This window comes from Mytilus trossulus, chromosome 13, assembly GCF_036588685.1.
Source record: "Mytilus trossulus isolate FHL-02 chromosome 13, PNRI_Mtr1.1.1.hap1, whole genome shotgun sequence".
Classification (NCBI taxonomy): Eukaryota; Metazoa; Mollusca; class Bivalvia; order Mytilida; family Mytilidae; genus Mytilus; species Mytilus trossulus.
In genome coordinates, this window is record NC_086385.1 from 15,479,399 (window position 1) to 15,499,391 (window position 19,993).

The 19,993-nt window shown below is 32.3% G+C and overlaps 1 protein-coding gene across 1 annotated transcript; it reads left to right on the forward strand.

The window, feature by feature from the left end:
• Positions 1-7,616: 7,616 nt before the first annotated feature.
• On the forward strand, positions 7,617-15,328 carry LOC134694128 (rhodopsin-like). The gene is made up of 4 exons (XM_063555122.1): positions 7,617-7,669; positions 11,156-11,830; positions 13,404-13,530; positions 14,850-15,328. Exons 2-4 carry the CDS (start codon positions 11,180-11,182, stop codon positions 15,326-15,328), a joined length of 1,257 nt encoding a protein of 418 aa, XP_063411192.1. The 5' UTR covers positions 7,617-7,669; positions 11,156-11,179.
• Positions 15,329-19,993: the final 4,665 nt, after the last annotated feature.

The following is a 19,993-nucleotide window of genomic DNA, read 5'->3' on the forward strand; positions in this document are numbered from 1 at the left end:
TGGAAAGTTCACAATTGGAAATGTGAAATCATCACTTTTGTTGTAAAGTTTTGTTTTCAACCGACCCTCATTGTCAATTTCTAGAGGTAAGTCAAGAAATGAAGCCTCAATCTCTAGTTCGATGGGATCGATGCGTTCCACATAGTTACCAAATTTTGAATTATTTATTTAGTGAAAGAACATCATCTATATAGCGGAAAGTAGATTTAAAGGATATTGCTAACTTCTTATCTTTTTTCCTAAGAAGTTCCTGCATGAAATCAGCCTCATACATTTGTCATAATAATAAGAAAAATAAGTCGGCAAGTAGAGGGGCACAGTTTGTTCCCTTTGGAATGCCGACAGTCTGTTGAAAAACATGTCATCCGAACGTAACTAACATGTTGTCAATTAAGAAATCAAGCATCTTGATAATATCAGTTTCAGAGAATTTTTTGTTTGAACCTGCAGAGTGATCCTTTACGAAGACAGGATACTTGTATCTACGTTGGCCATTCTTTTTTATGAAGCAAAGAAATACCAACTCTTTCAATGTGTCTTTTAGTTTGGAATGTGGAATACTTGTGTAAAGAGTAGAAAAGTCAAATGTTTTAATACAGTTACTAGAAAGAGAGTTAGATTGTATGTACTCTAAAAGATCTTTGGAATTTTTAAGTATCCATATCTGAATCACGCCACCTCTAGAATAGGCAGTTTCACAATAACTTTGAAGCCCGTCTTTGTTTGCTGATAAAATAGATGTTAATAATTTAGAAAGAGGTTTCTTGGAGCACTTGGAAGACCAAGCAATATACCGTTGTTTGTAATGACACTTATGTAGTTTAGAAGGTCTTACTTTAACCTATAATGGTTTACTTTTTAACTTGTTATTTGGATGGAGAGTTGTCTCATTGGCACTCACACCACATTTTCCTATATCTAGGTATCCAATACAGTGATGGAAGATCCAGTAACTGATTATATACAAAAATATGTATTACCAGATAATTTTATATTTTAGAGAGGCGAAAAATGGAAAAAAGACAAAGGATTAGGTTCAGTAAGACCCCTTTTTGGCCCCAAAATATAGCAGTTTTACAAAATTGTGAAAATGTAATCCTTTAGCTATATTTTGGAAAGTAGAATGCTTCTGCTACACAAATATGTGCTGTTTTTGACAATACAATGCACATATATTGGGTACAATGTGTACAAACATCATTAAGTCATGCTGAATAACTGAAATCTTCACAATTTTAGCATTTAAGATAAATTTTAGACGGTTTTTTTCTTCTTAAATGAAAGTGGCCGCATTCGTGTTCATTTATAATATTGAAATGTAAGTTGTATTTGATGATAATACATAACATATATTAAGGTTGAAGATGAAGGCGGATGCGGCCATTTTCATTTTTGTCAAAAAACATTTGAAAAGTGTTTTTGGCATATTTGATAGATTTTTCATATTTAAGCTTGAATTGAAGAGTTTTTCATTACTTAATCAGTTAAAATCTTTCACATGAACTAATTGAATCAATTGAAATAGACACTTAAGTGTTTAAAAAGTGTCAAAAATATTTCATTAGGCGAACCTGAAATTTGAGGCCAAAATCGGCCCTTATCGGACCTACTCCTTTACAGAGATGTGATCAGATAAAAAGAAACCAGTATGAATAGCCATTGAATACGGTTGTGAAGTATCTAAAAAAACAAGCTGTTGAGAGCATTTGAATTCACAATATTGTGCAAATGTTTATATATATTATTATCGAGTTATTCTATGGAATTCAGTACACCATTTTACGTTTAAAGTTAGATTGAAAACAAAACAAACATAGCTTTATAATATAGTTAATTCCTTAGTTTGCTATTATTAAGTATTGAAATGTGCATTGTTATTAAATGCAATATCAGTATTTAGTTCAAATATAATCTTAAATCAATCCTAATTCTATCTTATGCATTCTAATGTGACGTCATTTTTCATTTTTTGATGATCTGTTTTACAAATTCAAATGACGTCCTTTTTTGTCATTTTTTACAGTTTCAAATATGACGTCACTTGGCGTCACTAGTAGGTCTTGTGTGCACAAAATGCACTTCTGGCGTAAATTTTTTTTGAACTTGTTGCCTTTAGTTGGCTGTTGTTCGTGTGATTCTTTGTCAATTGTGTTCTCCAATTTTTTTATATTGTAGTCCTGTGGTGTTGTGTTGTCATTTTGATGTTAGATTTCAATTGGCCATAAAAGTGCGAGGTTTGGCATGCCACAAAACCAGGTTCAACCCACCATTTTTTCCTTTAAAAATGTCCTGTACCAAGTCAAGAATATGACCATTGTTATATTATAGTTCGTTTCTGTGTGTCTTACATTTTAACGTTGCGTCGTTTGTTTTCTCTTATTTTTGAGTGTTAATTCCCATTGCGATAAGACGTGTCACGGTACAGTCAAACCTGTGAAAACCGGACCCTGAGTAAACCGGTTTCCTGTCAATTCCGGCCGAAAATTAAAGTCCCATTTCCCTCCCTTAATATTCTTTGCAAAAATATCCCTTGTAAACCGGACCCTGTCTATTCCGAATTCCGATCTAATTATCTAGTCCCAATACAGTAAATTACTTTAATTATTACCTGTCAAAACCGGTTTGGCCTTTTATCATAACGGTATTGATTGATGTCAATCAACTGATCAAGAGCGTGTGTTGTGGTTGTTTACACAAAGGGTTTCTTCAGGGTATAAAATTAGCAAGGTAACAAAAAGTGAATAAAAAGTAAAGTGAACTGTTTTTACAACCATTAAAAAGATTTTCCTTAGAATATGTTAGTTTAAACAAATATTAATATGGAGACTTGAAGTACGCCAATAAAAGGGGAAAATTGATTTTGAAAACAATGTGAACTGAACACACCATTGCCAAAAAAGGTCTCGTGAATGAATCTACATTGAAACAAAAGTAAGATCTTATTCAGGAATCTGATAAAGGAAAAAAAACGTTCTTGGTTCATTTCACTATTCACTGGATCGATTAATCATTGAATGAGACGAAGGAATTATGTTTTCATGATTCTAGGTAACCCTTTGTGAACCTCGATGAAAATGTTGATATTGAAGAAGACCCGGATGTAAACATTCCACTTTCGGAGTCGACAGAGATCCGACCACTTTTGAAACGAAATAACTGCTATGGAAAATTAATCTTCAATGCCTACGGAGGAAACTTATGATGGACAGAAAAACAACTCGTGTTTATCAATTCAAACAACGCGGAGATTCCGACGCAAACAAAATCTGCAAAAGTGAAAATGAAGCGGACGAGCCAGAAACTTTAACTTCATATGAGTATTTCTTCACAAACATTAAATGTATGAATCATTTTTCAAATTCCAAAGATGATGGATTTCTTAACTTTCTCATACCAATGAGAGCAATGATTGAAGATGTTTCGTTCGTAGAAAAATGGTAAAAAGCAGGGACATGTCCAAATATATATTGTGTTCAAATCATCGGCACTCTAGGTTAAATAAAATTAGTTTCAAAATTTTCTATTATTCAATACACTAATTTATAATATGACAGTAATCTACTGTACTATACAAGCTTATTATTTGTTAATTGCATGAAATATGCAGTTCTGTAAAATATCTGACGTCATGAACCACTGACTTCCTGTCAATCTGAAAACCTGAATAAACCGACCCACTGCCTAAACCGGCCCTTTTTGACGGTCCCAGAGGTGGCCGGTTTACACAGGTTTTACTGTACTTGATGTTTTTTTGATGGTTTTGATGTTATATTTGTTATTCTCGTGGGATTATGTCTGATGCGCAGTCCGTTTCTGTGTGTTTTACAGTTTAGTGGTATGTCGTTGTTCTCCTCTTATATTTCATGCATTTCCCTTGGTTTTAGTTTGTTACCCCGATTTTTTTTTTTGTCCATGGATTTATGAGTTTTGAACAGCGGTATACTATTGTTGCCTTTATTTATATAAAATGTATAATACAATTTTAAACGAAATATAAACTAACCAAAACTGACAATACACATAATACACATGTAGAAATTGAGTAAATTAAGATACTTTGTTTGTTTAAAAAAAAGATATAATTGATGCATTCGAGTAATCAACGGAAAACCGAGTTAAAACCCAATGTACTTCCTTATTATATAGTGGAGCGGCGAATGTTGAAAAAGTCGCTTAGTTAACGATTTTAAATTACCTAAATACCTCATGGAATTTTAAGGTCTTAAATTGTTTATCGATTATTCAGCTTTAGAAAAATATTTGTCGTCAATATCAAATGTGGTACAAATGACGTTAAAAATAGCCTTTACTGACGTTACCCAACTTGCATCGAATACCCCACTGCTGATTCGGTAGTCAAATTTCACCAAAAAAATAATTTGTGAATGAAATTGGTAAATACAGTTATTCGTGAACTTCATACAATGTAAGGGCATTTCTAAATAGTCCTAAATTTAATGCTTAATGCATCTGAAAAAAGTTGAAAATAACACTGTAAAAATCATCGTTTTTCATCTAGCATTATTTGCACGTGCAGTATAGGTGTATTTTAAAGACACAATAGTGAAGCCGCCGTATAATACTTCAATCGACCCGATTTACTTTTTGAAGTTAATTCCTAATAATATAAATATTTTGCTAAATATCTGCTTTTTATCTATATTTCAAGTCCGAATATTTGTTACAGATTTACCGACATTGTTGTGGTTTCTAGTTATAGCCCCACATTCAGCGATTTAGCGAAGGTCATTTGTAGTCATTTTCAAGCATATTTCTTGTTCATTTTATAATTTCCAAAGCCTTGTGATTAATTTATGTTGTTTGGTATTGCTGTATACTCGTTTTTGTTGAATTGAACTGGGAAAGTGAATTTCATTTTAGGGTTCGTTTGGTTTTCAGGTGTGTTTGATTTTTTTTTTTTGTTCAATCCCATGGACAATTTAACAATCTCGTAAAAACTGGTCCCGCAAGATGCAAAAAAAAAAAGGAAAGAGGAAGTTTGTGTTGACAAATGCATTATCTGCGATTCTGTTGTTGATGAAATATTAATAACATCAACAGAATCTGGAAGAAAAAGTCTGATTACTGCTGCAGCAAAGAGACGTGATGAGAGTGTTCAGTTATTTGAACGAATTATGCAATGAAACAGCAAGTGAAGTACCCGTATTTAGATATCATAGGTGATGTTATAAAAGCTACACAAGTAAGCAAAATTTAAAATCAGTATCAGCTGAAAAGGAATCACCAGATATAGATTCCGATTTATCTAATTGTTAGGTGCCTGAAAAAATTATCACAATACATACAAGTGTATTATTTGCATAAAAAATCTCATAAAAGGGTGAAAACATTACATACAATTTCATCTGCTGAAAGGTTAGTCAATCTTATAGATGCTGCTTCCTCTAAACATAAGGCTAAACTTGAGAGGTACTACAGGGATGCCATTGCCTTTTTTGCGACAATATAAATCTAGCATTGTACTTGCTAGCGATATTTCCATTGGAGACGCTGTTAATACAGCGAATAACATCTAGGCAGAATTAGAAACGCTTGAGATGAAAGGCGACTTGAGTACATGTAGCTCCATAAAAAACCAACGAACAAATCGGTATGCATGTACTTTATGAAGCAGCCTCAATTGTATGACAAAAATGGAAAATGTTTATATGTCTAGGGAATATCATCGTGCAAATAACCAAGTACAAATGCATATCGTTGGAAATATCAGAAGCAATGTTGTCAACCTGTTTGATAAGTTTTGTTACTTGTCTCTTGACAAAGTCTTTTGAAACATTTTCTTCAGTATCCATGAATATTTCGCATGACATTCGGAGAAAATGTGCTACTCTCGCAGAGTGCCTGGTGTCAAATTGTAATAACATATAACTACTCCATTTAAAGTCTTATTATGCCGGTCGTTCATACTCTGGGTGGGTGTGACTCCACTTCAAGTTTGTTATGGAATCGGTTAAAAGTCGGTATTCAACCTCTTTAGGACAAAACCAAGCCGTTTCGGTTATCTTGTAGCCTTAACGCACGATGATGTAGTTGCTGCTAGAGTGATTGAAGCTGCTTTATACGACTCGAAATACAAATTTAAGAATTATTACAACGATTGAAATTTGCGGAGACATCACTTGGCTATAAATAAAGATACAAGTCTTATAATATAAAAAAAAGAAGATGTGGTATGATTGCAAATGAGACAACTGTCCACAAAAGACCAAAATGACACAGACATTAACAACTATAGGTCACCTTACGGCCTTCAACAATGAGCAAAGCCCAAATGACCATACCGCAGTCAGCTATAAAAGTCCCCGATAAGACAATGTAAAATAATTCAAACGAAAAGCTTTCGGCATGTGAATTCGTATTTAAGCAACACGTACTACGTACAATGTGGCAAAGCCAAGTTTGGTTGTCGGCAAATCTAGCCAACCGAAATAATGGCTCTCAATGTGATTTTGTTGGAAAACTGCGCAAAATGACAAGTTAGAGCCAGTTTTCTTTGAGGGAAAAATGACAACGGATTTTCTACAAGATCTAATTTGTTCATGTAAGGGGAAAATCATGCCAGGCAGCACATGTTTGCAAGGAGCAGGATCTTCCTTGCACTGAATTATGTTTTTGTCAAAATGTAGGTAGTTGTAATGAAATATCATGAACTTAGTTCATGTAATATTTGGTAACTTTATTTTAATTTGCTATAATGTTTTCGACGTTTCATTTGGTATGAAAATAAACTCATCACAGATACCATAACGGTCAATTTTAGGAATTTCTACAACACGCTTGCACTAATTGAGTAATATATCAAACTCCAATAACTATATTCTTAATTTATTTAAAAAGGTATCTTGTATTGAGATAGTTTGAATTCATTTCAAGAAAACTCAGTGACCCGTCGAATCCTTGAAAAAAATGAAACAATTTTTCACGGCTGCATATTTGGTTTGATTTATTAACTATGCATTTCAGATACTCTTTGAAAAACTTTTTAACTATCAAAGTATTCAAGAAATGCTATTTGTCGATGTCAATTATCAATGTTAATATGTTCCTGTTTTCCATTAGGCATTACAATTTGTATACCATGGACTACCTTTAAAAAAGTTAAATTAAACGTTGTTCTGACGTCATATGCAAATATGAAAAAGATTTTGTATGAACTAACGTTTTTCTACATAATACTACTCATATAATTTATTGAATAGATTATTAATTTTGAAAAATATCAATGGTATTGTTTCTCTAGATGAAAGTATAATTTTTTTAAGTGATGATCTTTGACCTTGATTTTCGATATTTTTGTACCAGATTTGATATTGACGACACATATTTTCAAAAAGTACAAGATTTCAGCTTTCCAATGAGCTATTAAAATCGCATGAGGTATTTAGGTAATTTAAATTTCTAAAATTGTCCTCTCCGCCGCTCCACTAATAGCAGTTTTAAAGATTGTAATAATTTGTTTAAAATAAAAAAAAGGATAGTTTGTCAACGTGCTAAACAAATGTTTGGTGAGAAGATTTATTCACACTTCCATTCACACTTTTAAACAATATTGGATAGCAAGTTTAAAATCTTCTATCTTAGACCACTAACAAATCAATCTGTAAGCGGTAAGGTTCTCCTTGTGATTTGAATACATCAGTTTAGAAAGGTAGGATATTAATTTTGTATTTTTTTTCTCACACTAAAATCTAGAAGTTGACAACACCGATGTACGAATTGTCGTAACCGTAATTCCCTTTTCTTATCATTCAATAAGACCATAATAAGACTTATTGTAATTAAACGATCAACAATACGGGTGCCAAATCTGGCACAGAACCTGTCACTGGGAGCACCTGATTTCACTCCTGGTTATGAGTGTTTGACTTATTAGTACAAATATTCAGTTTTAGTGGAAAAACCGACCGTTGAGGCGCACAAATGTTGCCGTAAAAGTTGTACCGTTTATGTTATTTCAATTACACAAACCCGACACACACATTAGACCTTTTGAAATTTTATGTACGAAGGTACTATTAAATAATGTTGTTATTATTTAAATATATGAAAAAAAAACTCCGAGGTAAATTAAAAAAACCGACATATTCTAAACAAAACTGACTAATCGAACATTTAGGCAACGGAACGAATGAAAAACTGTTATATTCCTGACTTGTTTTAGGCATTATCCGGAGAAGACAGTAGGTTTAATCCGGTTAATACATTTTGTACCCAGCTAAACCCCTAAATGAACCTCTAAAAAATTTCATATTCCGGTTGTCAAAGTATTTACGCAGTTATCAGGAATCTTAGTTTACACATGATTAAAGAGACGACAAAAAAAATTAGATAAAAGTAAACGATTCTAACAAGCTAATTGTAACTATGACATGTACAAAAAGAAGTAAAATGAAAAAAAAATCTCCAAGTAACATTCAATACAAAAAGCCCCTTATCAAATTGCAAAAACAAAAGCTCAAACACATCAAACGGATGAATAACAACTGTCATATTCCTGACTTTGAAAAGGCATTTTCTATGAAAATGTTGGATAATTCCTAGTTTTATACCTAGCTAAGCCTCTCACTTGTGTGTGACAGTCGCCTTACACTCCACAACGATTACAAAGATGTTTGAACAAAACAAACATACATTTTGCCTGCTCTATGGTAACTTTGACACATTCCCCATTTCCATTCTAAAAATTTATAAAAGGTTAAAATGTCACATAAAAATGCACAAGATGAACAATTTTTTTTCTAGATTTTGTTTTTATTTGTATTTTTTTTTTTTCATTTTTGCAATCAAGACCAGGAGTACTTGTTTGAACATTTCTGTGATACAGCTATCAAAATCTAGCTAAAGTATTCTACATCAAATGAAAATACAGTTTGTAAAGACGACAACAGACATTTAATGTAATTTAGATCGTTTAAAAAAGTGTCGCGAAGATATTCTTTCTCTTTTTGAATTGCTTCTAGTAAGTGATATATCAATTTGAAATAACAACGAACACAACCATATTATACCGTTTGACGTTGTCAAGTGCACAATTCTTAACACCATAGTAAATGACGTCATTATTGTCCAACGAAATATAAGTATTGACAAAGTACGGGAAATGTGATAATAAAACTATTGACAGGGGTAATAGTATATTAAATTATTGACTGGAAAATACTCTGTGAAATGAAATAGAACGGCAATTAGTTGATTATTTTATTTTCATATAGAAATACATAGTAAATAAACTCATCATAGATAGAAGGACTAAATTTTGTATATACGCCAGACGCACGTTTCGTCTACAAAAGACCCATCAGTGACGCTCGAATCCAAAAAGAGTTAAAAATGTCCAAAATAGTAAGAAGTTGAAGAGCTTTGAGGACCAAAATTCCTTAACGTTTTGCCAAATACAGCTAAGGTAAGCTTTGCAGTAAATATTGAAAAGATATATCATGATAAGGAGGAGTATTTGCGAAAAATACTATTCGAGAGAATGTTGAATTTCACGAATCGTAAGGCGAGTGAAATTCATTCTCAAGACTGGTATTTTTCGCAAATACCCCTCAGGAACATGACATATCTGTTTAATTACACCGAATGTTAATGTACTTAATCGCATTGGTGATCGTGACGTTACAAACGTTCAGTCGGATATAGTATTTTTTGGCAAATCCCACGACAGAGAGGGTAAAAGGCATATCCTTTTAGCAAATACCCCGGCGGCGTTTAAAATGAACGATATTCATTTGATAACAGTAAATTGGTGAAAAATACTCTGGCTATCAACCAATCGAAACCCAGGATTCTTACATAAGGTGCAATTATGTGTTATAATCTTAATCACTATAAAAAAAAACCAGCGCAATATTGATGAATCATAAGGATGTTGGTATAGTTTAATCTTGGAGGGTAACGACTGAAATAATAATTAATTAAAGAAAATGGATTTAAATGGTATCTTCAGTCTCAAAAACTTAAATTTATGAACCTGCTAAATTTTCCAATTGAATATCGCAATAGTTAAAGATACAGAACTCCAAAGCTAATAAAAAAAGAAATGTCCATAAAAATTACAAAATCAGACGTAATCAAATACCCGGTCGAGTTAAAAACCGGTCTTTTTAAAATAGATTTTGACATTTTCCAAAGAAAATGTGATGTTGAGCCTACTGGTTAATGTTTTAATAATGAATAACATCCAAGGGTTCAGTGACCTAACATATGGATACAAGATATTGGCAATTAACTCATACTCAGGTATACACACTCTTAAGTTATTGACAAAAAATACAATCTTCGTATAGGAAAAAGATGTCAGATTGAAATTAAGCCCTGCACAGGTTAAAAAAGAACTATATAATTTGTTGTTCTTTTATTGAATATAAAGAAGATGATCAGATATTTTTGATTTAAAGCTTTTTGTTTCAACCGTTAACTTCTTTCATTGATTACTATTTGAGATGGAGGTTATTTATCGACACTCTTCACAATTTATGATATAATTGAAAAAAAGGCTTGATTTCATTCGTTAAAATAATGCCCCCAGTGTTAAACTGCTGTTTCATTAAGAGTGTCTGGTTTTATTTGAAAAAAATACATCCCTTCTTTGTCTTTCGTTTTTGTTAATGTGCTTTGTCTGTGTGCCTTTTTGTGATCTTTATTGAATTTGACGTGGCTCTGTACTTGTGCATCTTGTCATTGTGTTTTTTTCGTCTGCTTGTTTTTTCATAGCGATTAAGATTATAACTCAACATTGACTGCTGTATCTCTATTTTGGACATTTTTACCTGTTATGTCTGTTTGTTGTGTTCACAAATTGTTGTCAATATAATGTGTGATTATAATCTGTAATATCCTTCATAAGACAATGCATGTACCAAGTACATTGTTGTCCATTCTTTTGATGTGTTTGAGGCTTTGATTTTGCCATTTGGTTAGGGTCTTTTCGTTTGAATATCCTCAGAGTTCAGTATTTTTTGTGATTTTACTTTTTCTTGACAACCACATCTATGTCATGCCACAAGACACATATCTACCAACCTTCATGTGTCTTAAAATGTTATATTCTTTGATTATTTAGGGAAAAAATCATTTTAAAAACCCTAGTCTTCATAATATCACATCCTATATATCTGTTTTTATCTTACAGGGTTTATACACGTAACCACAAGCCATGTCTAACAATACAACATATATAAGTATACACAACCAATACCAGTTAATAGCTGCGCAGACGCCTACATGGTTTCATTTTACATCCGGCATTATCCTTCTTACGACAACACTTGTATCTATAATTTTTAATGGATCTGTTGTTTATGCATTATTGGTAAAAGAAAAGAAGCCAGCGACTAGAATCACTACGTATATTGTCGTAATATGCTGTTTGAACTTGTTTATGGCAGGTTTTGGAACACCAATGGTGGTTATATCCTGTTTCAACAAAGTATGGTACTTCGGGGAATTAGGTTGTACGTACTACGGATTTTTGATGTCATTTGTAGCACTTGCTTCAATACTTTTTTTGACTATGATTTCCGTCGACCAGTATATATATATTGTTAAACACAATTTATCAAGACATCTATCAACCCTACCAGCCATCATATCAATTACTTTGGGCAGTATCCTTACCCTTGGTTTATGCATATGTCCATTAATTGGATGGAACCATTACACATATGAAGGAGTTGGAACCGCATGCGCAATGAATCTGAGTGCAGAAAACAATAACGCAAAATCGTTTGTTTTGACGATCTTTTCTCTCTACTTTGTTTTACCTATTTTGGTGATGATATTTGCCTACGGATCTATTTATGCAAAGGTATGTATCACCTTCAGAAGTAGTTTTAATGAATACGTTTTGTAACGCGATTTGAATGTTTATGTGTATTGAACGTTAAATACATTCCAGACTAAGGATTTGCATTTTCGTTTTAGATATAGAACTCATATATAACTAATATTAGATGATGTTGGTTTTCATTTGTTTTCATCTGATATTTTCCTTGTTAAGGAGAAGCGAAAGAGACATTCAAAACCATAAGTCGAAAACCCAAATCTTGCGTGCCGCGGATATGATTTAAATTTCGTAACTAAACTCCGATCCCCTACTCGTTGAAATTGACCTACCGAATTAGATTAACACGATGTGACAAATGTCATGCAGGATCCTTCCGGAGCACCTGAGATCACATTTAAGTTTTTGGTGTGATGGTGTTACTCAGTCTTTGGTTGTATATGTTCTGTTTTGTCTAAGACAAGGTGTTGTCCATTAATTTTCAACAAATGTGGTTGAATGTCCTTTTGGTATCTCTGGCCTCTCATATACTATTTAAAAATGATTTTGCGCTTGATAAAAAGTATTTTTGGTATCCATCCATGACATGAAATTTGTATATACACAGCATAACACTCATATAGCAAAGGAACAGCGCGTCTATTGCCGTTATGTGTCTGAAATCCATAGTGAGACCTTCAACAAAAAGCGACATACTGTCATCTCAATGCCAATTTTAGACGTCCCCTAGTTTGAATTGAATCCTTTGCAAAAGAGGGACGATAGATGCCAAAGGGACAGTTAAACTCATCAATTGAAAATAGACTGACAACGGCATTCCTAAAACTAAAAAAGACAAACAGACAAACAATAGTACACATGACACAACATAGAAAACTAAAGAATAAACAACACGAAACCCCACCAAAAAATAGGGTTGATCTCAGATGCTCCGGAAGGGTAAGCAGATCCTGCTCCACTTGTTGCACCCGTCGTGTTGCTTATGTGATAACAAATCCGGTCTTATTCGGTAGGTCACATTCATGAAAGGGAAGGGGATTGTAGCTACGACGTAAGGATCATATCCGATATCATTTGCAAACTGTGAATTGACGAAACAAAACCATTAATTATTATTTATACAATAACCATGGCATAGAACGCGAACTAAGATAATTATCATGTACTGATAGTGCCCGAGGGTATCATTGTTCCAGTAGACAGAACTTTGATACTTGCTTTACAATATGGTATTAAGTTATAAAAACTGCTGTTAAAAATTAAGGAAACTGTTATAAAATGAAGGAATGTATCTTCATTATGAAACGCCCTGATTCCTTGCCCGGCTTTTGGCTATACTTGTGGGTCCTTTTTTGGAATATTGCTCTTCTTAGGGTTTTCAAATAGTTAGAGAAACATTGATTGTTGAAATGTGCATATGTTGCAGAAAATTGGTACCGTTTATGTTATTGCATCACCTAAAGTGCAAATGAATTATTGATTCATGAGGTGTCGGAAATATTTGAATTAACTCGTCGTCGAATTGTCAAAAAAGTGATGATATTGATGAAATTCCTACATCTATTTTTATTTTACAATTATACATGTTTCTTGACAGGTGTTGAAAGATGCCAAGAACGAATCGGCAAATCATCGGAGGGAAGATTCTGATGCCAAAAGAAAAGAACTTCGAAGGAAGATGACCGTCGAACAGCGTCTTGTAGTTACTGTGTCCATTAACATTGGTTAGTTTCATGTTTTTTTTATCCAATCTGACGATGGAGATTTCCCAAAGACCAGTAATTAGCACTTTTGTGTTGACATGAATTATCATTGATTTTTTTATTGATCGATTGGAAACTGCACATTTACCTTCAACCGTCTGAGTTCTCTCTTTTGTTAAAATTTTATGCTATCTAAGTGAGATATTTTTGCTTTAAAATATGCTGGTCAATGAATATCAGTTTACGAAGCAAGGCACACATGAATTGTCATTGATATGGTTATATTCATAAATTTACTGTTTTACTGAAATTTTTGAATTTGTTGAAATACTAAGGCTTTTTTTTTTTTTTTTACCTCAGGCATAATTAACCTTAGCTGTATTTGGCAAAACATTTTGGAATTTTGGTTCTCAATGCTCTTCAATTTCGTACTCTTTTTGGCCTTTTAAACCTTTTTTGATTCGAGCGTCCATGATGAGTCTTTTGTAGACGAAACGCGCGTCTGGCGTAAATACTAAACTTAGTCCTGGTATCTATGATGAGTTTATTAACACTTGTTTAGGTAGCCATTTCTGACATTTTCTCCGAATTTCTTATATTTTGCTATAATAAAAAAATTTGTCTGAAATAATAACTTAATAAATATACAGCTATAAGTAAATGAAACAATTTTTGATCTACCAAGTTCTCATCCGTGACGTTTGGATAAACAATTAAAAAAACCTTGAAGTTGATGATCATTGAGGACCCATTATTCCGAAAGTGTTGTCAAATACAGGTAAGGGTATATTTTCCTAGAGAATAACAACAATTTTTGTTAAGTCACAAAAATACTGAACTTCGATGAAAATTCAAAACGGAAAGTCCATAACCAAATGGAAAAATTAAAAGCTCAAACACATAAAACGAATGAATAACAGCTGTGATATTCCAGACTTGGTACATGTATTTTCTTATGTAGAAAATCATGGGTTGAAACGTGTTATATAGATAGCTGAACCTGTCACTTGTATGGCAGTCGCATCAAATTCCATTGTATCGACAACGATGCATGAACGAATCAAACAGACATAATTAGTAAAAATGTCAAAAATATAGGTACAGCAGTCAAAATTGTGATATAATCTTATAAAATAAACAAACATGTCACAAAGAAGAACTTGGCAACAGATTTTGTTTCATTACTTACTTAGCATAAATTTGTTAACTTATTGTTAAATGTGTATCATGACTTTCTCGAAAATGTATTATTTAATTTTGTATAGAATTGAATGCATTTGTAAAGTGATACACTTGTTTTTCTTCATTAAAATATACGTGTTTTCTTTTTTTTTTTTTAGGTTTCTTCTTAATATGTTACACACCATACGCATTTATAGTTATTTGGAAAGTATTGAATACGGATGCTGAAATTGACCCAATTGCCATGGCTATTCCAACCATGCTTACTAAGATTGCAGGAATTTTTACTCCATTTGTTTATCTGGGAAAAAACAAAGCCTTTCGAGAACATATGTTAAGTATATACCCCTGTTTTAGATCGAAACATAGAGTTCATCCAAGTATTGACGGTGGACCACGCACAACAGTAAGTCACAAAGAAGAAACGGCAGGCGTGCATTCTACCAAAACAAAAGAGACCAACAACACAAATCATCGTGAAGATAGACATTCTGCAGTCGCGGTGTATACTGTAGAAACATCTGATATTTATGAATATCAAAAGGAATCTTCTTTTTCAAAAATTGTTCCAAAATCTTTGGTGGATATTACAGATACAATTGATACAGAGAGTATCATTATAGTATCTGATGTTTAGAAAGTTGTTGTTTTGGTTATACAGTAAAACCTGTTTACATCTTTTCGGGACTTAAGATTGCGTTCGGTTTTGGCCGAAGTTTGGTTTTATCAGGTTCACATCGCACATAATTTGATGGTGTTGACGAACATATTTGGTTTATACAGGTTTTCGGTTTATACAGGATTCGGTTTAGTCAGGTTTCACTGTACATTCTAATGTTATTGGTTTGTAACGACAATTTTCTTTGACAAATACATTGTTATCGATCTTCACCTAACCTATTATAGATGATACAGACGACTCAATAGTTTCACTGTCTGTTCGAATTTCGTCTCTCCCAATAATTGCACAAACTGTTAAACCCATTTATTGTTGATTGCACTTCCACCTTACGTGTAAACGATTGCAAACTAACTACACAATTGAAGCAATCTTTTTAGCCCATTTGTTATCCAATATAATTCCACCTTACATGGTTATCGTGTTATCACATATTTGAAACAAACTATCAAATCTATTCACTATCAATTGCAGTTCTACCGAAAACAAAATCGTTGATTATTGTATTAGATATCAATGAAAACCGCACGTTTTTTTTTTAATTATCCTGATTTGCAGTGTTTTCTGCAATTTGATTGGCAGTTTTGTTCTTATAAATTTTAGTGCAATTGTTATAAAGTCAAATCGAATTATCTCCCTTATACCATTGACTTTTTTTTAAATTTGCTTTTTAGTTCTAATAATAAATATTTTTCATTTTTCAGTTTTAGTTGATTATCTAAATATATTTGATAGGTTTTGTTTTCAAAATTAAATTTGAATTTACTAAGTGATGTGATACCATCATCAGGATTACTTCGTTACACAGTGTGCAATTGTCCATTTGCAAATTACCCATTTGATTCTGTTACCACACAGTTTTTAAACAAATTACTTCTCTTTGTCAATCGTAGACTGGTTCTTTACCAGACACAAATGTCTATTTCCAATGCAAAGCATATTGAATCGAAAGTGATGTATCGGCGGTTAAACTTATTCTTATTTTTCATGAAAAATAATTTCTGTTGTTAAAAGTGTTTAGCTTTACAACAAATTAATGTAATTAAAAGATTTGAAAACCTTAAAGATTACTGACATTTCCCACAGGTAAATTTGTTTATTTCTGCTAGCTCTCCATTCAAAATAAAAATTATTGTCCCTCATAAGGGGGACAACTAAAAAAGGAATCTCTAATTTTAGGGTCAATTGCAGCAATTGGCAAATGGACTATTGCCAATATACGACATTTATCGGGTCAATAAAATTCACACCGGGTTTTGCTTTGCTCTCTCGATGCTTAGAAAAATAGTAAACAGTTACAATTTAAAAAAAAAAACATGTAAAATGATTTTGTGATCAGTAAATTAATAAAGAAGTATTTTTGCGAATGTCCAAAGTCAGGAGCCTCTTGCCTTTTTCGTTTTTTTATGTTTGTTTTTATAAAATTCCAATTCATTTATTGTTTCGGAGTTATGTCAGTTTCCCACACTGGTCTGGTACATATTTGTTATAAAGGGTCAACTTAATTTCGTCTCTGGGTGCGGGATGTTTTCGTTGTGTTGAAGACCAATTGGTGGCCTTGCGCTGTTTTTGTGCTTTTTAGTTTGGTTGTTGTTCCTTTCAGATATTTCCTGATTCCATTCTCAGTTTAAACTAATTTTGTTGTTATTCAAACCAAAATAGTCAATGGAAACGGAACACGAACTGCTCCTTTATCTCATTTCATTTTCCAGAACTATTTAGTTGATCACTAGCAAGGTTGGGAAGTTGCACAGATATAAGAAACCACAGGATAAAAAATACCTTAAAAAATTGTTGATTTTGTAGTATTTCAATTACCGAAAATATAAAGTATAACATGAAAACGTCAAGAAAACGTTAACGGTGTATTAACCATTTGCCCTTTGTTCAAAGTCTAAACCCCGATGAAAATTCATGCGGAAAGTACCAAGTCGAAAGAAAAAAATCAAAAGCGCAAAATTGGCAAACGAATTGATAACAACTGCCATATTCCTGACCTAATATAAGCATTTGCTCTTGTGGATTGAACTTAGTTTTGTAGCAGGCTTAATCTTTCATTTTTATGCCATTCACATAAAATTACGTTCTATTGACAACTTAAATAATATGAAGAATCCAATAATGTGTGAACCAATACGATTTAAGGTGGTATGGGAGTCTAAAATAAAAATGATAGAATTTGTTCATACTTTGCCATGTAGTATCTATGGATACATGTTAAAAAATATTATAAAAGGTCACCGTGCATTTTTTCAAGCTACGGGTCGTGACAAAATGACACATTTTGTATGGATTATACAGGAAAAAACACCATTTTGTGAATAGAAACTAAACGAAATTATAGAATTGTAAAATAAATTAGGAAAATATAGCTTTCAAACAATGCTTTGATAATATCAAAAGAAAAGATAGGGTTACCGTGCGTTTTTTCCGGCTAAAATACAAAGTAGGAAAATTCCATGAACTATCCAACAAAAAATGCACTGTTTTAGAGTTACCTCCCCTTAAAATGACAATTTCAAAATATTTAAAAACAACCAAAAATAATCTACACTTATACATATATTTATATTTATAAGTTATATTATTATAAATTGGATCTTTTAAATGTAAAAACACATGAAATATCTGCATTCTTGCATCAAATTTTGCTAATTTGATAGAAAATATGGACCTTAGATTCTCTGTTTTTTACAATCAAAGATGGCGAAAGACACCCATACCACCTTAATACAGTAACTTTGGTTATACAGTGAAATCTGTTTAAACCGAACCTTTTCGGGACTTAAGATTTTGTTCGGTTTTGGACGATGTTCGGTTAAATCAGGTTCACAACGAACACTATTTGATATGACGGTGTTTACGAACAGGTTTATGGTAAATACAGGATTCAGTGTAGTCAGGTCTCACTGTATCTTTTATAAAACATGTACTAGTTCTTTTAAACACGTTATTAAAAGTATTATAAATATTATCACCTGTCGTTTCGCTATATTGAAAAAAAAACCTCAACTGAACTCATTGAGCTTGTATCAACGTTAACTTATGCGTTTGCGACGTTCTCTGATTTTCAATCTAATTCGGAGAAAATAATTTTGTTTCTGCAAATATAAATAATTGCGAAAGATGTCCCTTGTAAATAAATTAATTGGATACCTTCAATTGGTCACATCACATGACCACTAGATGAAGAATAACATGAATGAAAAGAGTCAAATATTTTAACAAACTAGTTTGGGCAATTTAATATGTAAATATTTTTTCCATTTTGTTTTAATTGAATATAAGTTAGAAGATGTGGTATGATTGCTAATAAGAAAACTTTCCTCAAGAGGGAGAGTTAAACTCATAGATCGAAAATAAACTGACAACGTCATGGCTAAAAATTAAAAAGACAAACAGACAAATAATAGTACAGAAGACAAAACAAATACAAACACAGACATTTACAACTAAAGTTCACTGTACGGCCTTCACATTCATTTAAAACTAAGAATAAATCTGACTGGATTTTCAAAGGACAAACCTATCATTCTGAAGGGAAATAACTCCATATAACTAAATAAGTACTTGCGTTAACATTTTGTATTTTTCATACTTTATATACAAAATGAGGGCTTCATAAGTCATGTAAGTCTATGGTTACTTAACGTAAGTTACCAATTATCATGATTATAACAAAATGTCAATATGTTTTGTTTTATGTTATTTAGATTGACCTTTTTATCAGGTTTATTGATACCAACTTTGTTCTAGCTCTCAAGACTAATGTTTGCAAAATATAAGAAGCAACGCAGTTTATAATTACAAAACTTTATGTCGATATATCTATAGGGTGTTTAACAATTTGTCAACAGAATTAAAAAGTGCCAATTTCTTCTTTTCATAATAGTACTATGCCACTCTTCTTGCCGACTTGTTCCTTTATTCCTATGAGGTTGCTTTCATACAGGAACTTCTAAGTAAAAAAGAATAGTACTTGGCAAGTTGATTAAACTTTAATTTTCGCTATATGGATGATGTTTTCTCACTAAATGATTCAAAATTTGTTGACTATGATGAACGCATCTATTCAATCAAATAAGAGATAAAGGACATACTAGATACAGTTAAATTTGCTAGATATCGTGACTTTTATGAAGAAATTTACAATGCCACTCTTATTGCCGACATGTTCCTTTATTCCTATGAGGCTGCCTTCATACAGGAACTTCTAAGTAAAAAAGAATAGTACTGGCAAGTTGATTAATTTTTACTTTTCGCTATATAGATGATGTTTTTTCACTAAATGATTGAAAATTTGTTGACTATGATGAACGCATCTATTCAATCGAATAAGAGATAAAGGACAGATATCGTGACTTTCATGAAGAAATTTACAATGAAGGTCGGTTGAATACAATGCCTTAGAACAAAAGAGATGAATTCAGTTTTCTAATTGTTAACTTTCCATTTCTATGTAGCAACATACCAGCAGCACCTGCATATGGAGTAAATGTCTTCTAATGTATAAGAATGCTTGTATTTCCTTTTAAGGTTTCCTTTTGTAAGGGTTGCTGCTCAAAATGAAAGTTTTAATACAAGAGTTTCAAATGGTGAAGTAAAAAATATTCCTTATTTAAT